The sequence below is a fragment of the Muscardinus avellanarius genome (genome assembly GCF_963383645.1).
Source record: "Muscardinus avellanarius genome assembly, chromosome: 11".
Classification (NCBI taxonomy): Eukaryota; Metazoa; Chordata; class Mammalia; order Rodentia; family Gliridae; genus Muscardinus; species Muscardinus avellanarius.
Genome location: NC_137797.1, coordinates 97,950,976 through 97,955,551, shown reverse-complemented (window position 1 = coordinate 97,955,551; position 4,576 = coordinate 97,950,976). Strand labels below are relative to the sequence as shown.

At 57.1% G+C, this 4,576-nt stretch overlaps 1 protein-coding gene across 1 annotated transcript; it reads right to left on the bottom strand.

Moving 5' to 3' along the window:
* Nucleotides 1–2,237: 2,237 nt before the first annotated feature.
* KCNA5 (potassium voltage-gated channel subfamily A member 5) lies at nucleotides 2,238–4,049 on the bottom strand (the record flags this gene model as incomplete). The annotated part of the gene is made up of 1 exon (XM_080705965.1): nucleotides 2,238–4,049. The coding sequence occupies one exon, from the start codon at nucleotides 4,047–4,049 to the stop codon at nucleotides 2,238–2,240; it is 1,812 nt and encodes a 603-aa protein (XP_080562091.1).
* Between the last annotated feature and the right edge of the window lie 527 nt (nucleotides 4,050–4,576).

The following is a 4,576-nucleotide window of genomic DNA, read 5'->3' as shown; positions in this document are numbered from 1 at the left end:
CCCATCACCAAGCTAATGCTAAACCACAAGCTTCCGCTTTAAAGACATAGTGGGCGCAGGGGTGAGACTGAATGGAGTAGAGCTTTGGTGAGACGCCCTGCTGCCAGGCAGATTGTAAATTTCTAAATAAATGGAATGTCTCTGCTCTTATTCCTATGCTCCAGTGGATACTGAAAAACAACAGCGCCCTGGGGGCCCAATCTTTCTGTTTCTTCCTCAGTTTGCCCATTGACAATTTATTTTTTTATGGTACTGGGGATGGAACCCAGGGACATTTACCTCTGAGCTATACTCCTATCCCTATTTTTTATTCTTTATTTTGAAACAGGGTCTCACTGAGTTGCAAAGGGCCTCACTAAGTAGCTGAGACTGTCCTCGAACCACGATCCTCTTGTCCCAGCCTCCCAAACGCTGGAGTTACAAACGTGCACCACCACGCCCCACTCTATTAACAGTTTTTGACTGGAAATGACTCCAGGCATCCACAGACACTGGCGTTTATTATTGCATCTTATTAAAATCCATGGTTCCCAGACATGAACTTAGTAGCTCCTCCCTCATCCATAGGGACACCTGGACACTCCCCGTCCATAGGGACACTCCCCTCGGAGTTCTCTACTGAGTCCACTGTCACTGCGGAGGGGGGAATGCGATTAGGGACCACCAGCTCTCTCTGGTGGTCTGGGTTATTCAGCAGAAAACACAACAGCAGGAATCCCAATGGCTAATCCCAGAGAGAGAAACTGCAGCTGGCATTATACCTACCCTCATGTTTTGCCACAACCACCCAGGGAGAAGGGAACAAAGGGATTCGTTTGGAGTTTGGGGATTGCTCTGAGCAAGGCCACACAATCTGTCGAAATCAGCCTTTAATGGGAATGAGCAAATCCTTCTCTGTGGCCTCTGTCCACCATGGAGCCTCTGCTTGCTCACTCCTCTGCCGTGACCCCAGACACTGGGCCCTGTGTGACTCTCACCCCCGTCCGCACTTCGGTAAACAGGCTTCAAGTCTGTGAGAATCGGGCTTGTTTCTCAGAGCTGGTGAGAACTGTACCAAGGAAGGGTTAAAACCTGCAGAAAAGGAAACCTCAGAAATCCAGCCCCAGGGGCCACAGGTGCACTGTGGAAGGAGGGAGCTGCTCACCCTTTCCCTTCTGCCCTCCGGGTTGGTCCACACTCCACGCTGATCCTGTGTCTGATGTCACAAGTCTGGGATCATATTGCAGGATGTTCACGTCATACCCAGTCTCAGGAAAATCAACCCACCCACCATCGCCATGGAGGCTCAAAGAAAATTACCAAAAAATATAGCTGATCGGCTTCCCAGCCTCCTGCCCCTGTCAAGGTATTTGCCTGGACTCCCAAACCAGGAACAGCAAGGAACAGACTCTTATTTCAAACTTCAGGGTAACATATCAGTTTTAGGAAAACTAACCCTTGTCTCTCCCAAGTCATCTTTTATTTCCTGGGATTAAAAAAAAAAATAAAGAGAATGAATTATCAGCAGACTCCCTCCAACACCATTAAAATGCCTTCCCAAGAAAGTTACTGAGTATTGTTTAAAGCGCCCAGAAAAAGTCAGATTTGCCTTACTTCCAGAACATTCCTTATTCTAGACACAAAGCACCTATACCGCATACCAGAAAAGAGAAAGGTTTGGAGAAATGAGAATTTAAAAGCCTTGCCAGGGTCTTCAGCTTTAAATATCCCCCCCCCAAAAAAGCACAAAACTCTCTTCTATAAATTCAATGTATATCTTGAGACTATATCCAAATATTCTCCATCTGAATTACAGTACAAAAAATCCACTCACTGGCCATAAAAATAATATTTTCTCCTATACACAGAATAGTATGCAAAGCACATCTGGAACACATGGATAGAGAGAGCTATGAAATCTCTTGGGATCTGGGCTATTTAAAGTCATTTTTTGTTGTGGTTGTTTGGGTTATCCCTCTGCTGGGTATAGGAAACTGACTACAAATATATCCATCTCACAAAGCTCACCATTTCGACAGCTCCTGCGTCATGGAATGTGGTGCTTTTTAAAAATAGGCGACCCTTGGTGTGGTGGAAAGAAAAGGAAAAACAAGAGGTTAGAGGGAGGGAGGGGAGGAGGGAGAGGAGGGAGACAGACTTCAGTAATAAGGTGGGCGTGAAATACTCTATGGTGTAGATACCCGGGCGCAGGAGGCCACCCCTGCTCCCGGGCCAGGCCACTAACCGGCCCATGCCTTTTACAAGTCTGTTTCCCGGGTGGTGTCCAAGCAGAGGGCATACAGGGACCTCCGCAGGTCTACATTGCTCTTGGCCTTGAGGTTACACTTCTCTAGGGGGCAGCTGCCCCTCCGGGCACTGTCGGAATTATCCAGGGAGCCCCCAGCCTTGCAGAGGGAAGCCTTGCTCCAGCTGGTCTTCCGCTGGCCACCCGCATCCAGTCCAGGCCCCCGGGTCTCGCTGCCGTGTTCCTCCTTCAGGACCCCCTGATCCTCGTGGTCCGTCTCCCGGTGGTAGAAGTAGTTGAAGTTGGAGACGATGACCGGCACCGGCAGGGCGATGGTGAGGACCCCAGCGATGGCGCACAGCGAGCCCACGATCTTGCCGCCCACGGTGATGGGCCTCATGTCTCCATAGCCCACCGTGGTCATGGTCACCACTGCCCACCAGAAGGCGTCCGGGATGCTGGAGAAGTGGCTGCCCTGGTTATCTGCTTCGGCGAAGTAGACAGCGCTGGAGAAGAGGATGACGCCGATGAAGAGGAAGAAGATGAGCAGCCCCAGCTCCCTCATGGACGCCTGCAAGGTCTTGCCCAGGATCTGCAGCCCCTTGGAATGGCGGGAGAGCTTGAAGATGCGGAACACGCGGACCAGGCGGATCACGCGGAGGATGGCCAGGGACATGGCCTGCTGCCCGTTCTGGCCGCCCCCTCCCCCGCCGCCCGGCTGCTGCTGCTCGGCCAGCTCGGTGCCCAGGGTGATGAAGTAGGGGAAGATGGCCACGATATCGATGATGTTCATAATGTTCCGGGAGAACTCCGTCTTGCTGGGGCAGGCGAAGAAGCGCACGAGCAGCTCGAACGTGAACCAGATAACGCACGTGGTCTCTACAATAAAGAAAGGGTCCACCAAGGTCCGGGGCAGGAGTGGCGCCACCGTGGGGCCGGAGGGAGGTACCGGGGCGCTGCCATTGGCGCCCACGGGGGGCGCCGGAGGCTGGTGGGCCCCCTGCGGATGGCGGAGCAGCTCGCGTTCGTCTTTGAACTCGGGCAGCGTCTCCAGGCAGAAGGTGATGATGGAGATGAGGATGACCAAGACCGAGACGATGGCGATGGCGCGCGCCGACCCCGAGCTCTCCGGGTACTCGAAGATCAGCCACACCTGGCGCTGGAACTCGTTGCGCGGCAGCGGCTTCTCCTCTTCTTTAATGAAGCCCTCGTCCTCTCGGAAGCGCTCCATGGCCTCGTCCCCCAGCTGGTAGAAGCGGATCTCGTCTGCGAACACGTCCAGGGAGACATTGACCGGCCTCCGCAGGCGGCCCCCGGACTGGTAGTAGTAAAGGATGCCGTCGAAGCTGGGCCGGTTGCGGTCGAAGAAGTACTCGTTTCTCAGGGGGTCGAAGTAGCGCAGGCGCTTGGCTGGGTCCCCCAGGAGGGTGTTGGGGAACTGCGCCAGGGTGCCCAGCTGCGTCTCGAAGCGCAGCCCCGAGATGTTTATGAGGACGCGCTGGTGGTGAAGGGCGCCGGCGCCCAGCGCCTGGTCCTCGGCCGTGCCCACGCCGGGGTCGCCCTCTCCTTCCTCCTCTTCCGGAGGCTGCTGTCTTGGCCGCGGAGGCGCCGGGGCCAGCGGTGGCAAAGGCCGCCCTCCCGGGTCCGTGCCCCTCTGCGCGCCGCGCCCCCTTGGCGCTGGCTCTTTGGGCCCATCGCTGAGCCCGGCCGTCGGGGGGCACTGCAGCTCTCCCCCGGTGGTCTGCCCGCACCCTCCCGGGGCCTCACCTCCTCCTCTGACCGTCATGGCACCGCCGTTCTCCAAGGGGACCAGGGCGATCTCCATGGCCCGGGGGCAGGGGGCATGCTGCGCCCCAACCGAAGGGCCCTCACGCCCCCCACTCAGGCTCCGCCGGCGCCTCGTGTCGGACTCTTCTCCAGCCGTCGGCCGGTCAGGCTCTGGGGCGGGCTGGGGTTGCTGGCACCATCCCCTCGCTGGGTCCTGACGTCAAGAAGCCGCTGCCCAGCTCTCGGCCGCGCTCTCTTTCTCGCTGGGTTCCGGCAGCCCGTTACCAAGCAGCCGAAAAGCCTCCTTCCAGCAGATGCAACCTCAGCCGCCGCTCGGGCTGCTCAGCGCGGCCTCCACCCCAGGCGCCTGCTCCGCCTTCTCCCCGCCTCCTCCTCCCGCTTCGCCTCCCGGTGCCGAGGCAGCGGGTGTCTCCCTGGAGGGCGCAGCTGGGGCCCAGGGCGAGGGAAGGGAGGGGGCAGAGAAGGGCGCCGCGCCACTGCGGAGAGAGGAAGGGAGGAAGAGGGGAGGAGGAGGAGGAGAAACAGGTTGTACGAGAGCGCAGAAACTCCCAGGGCAGCCAGATG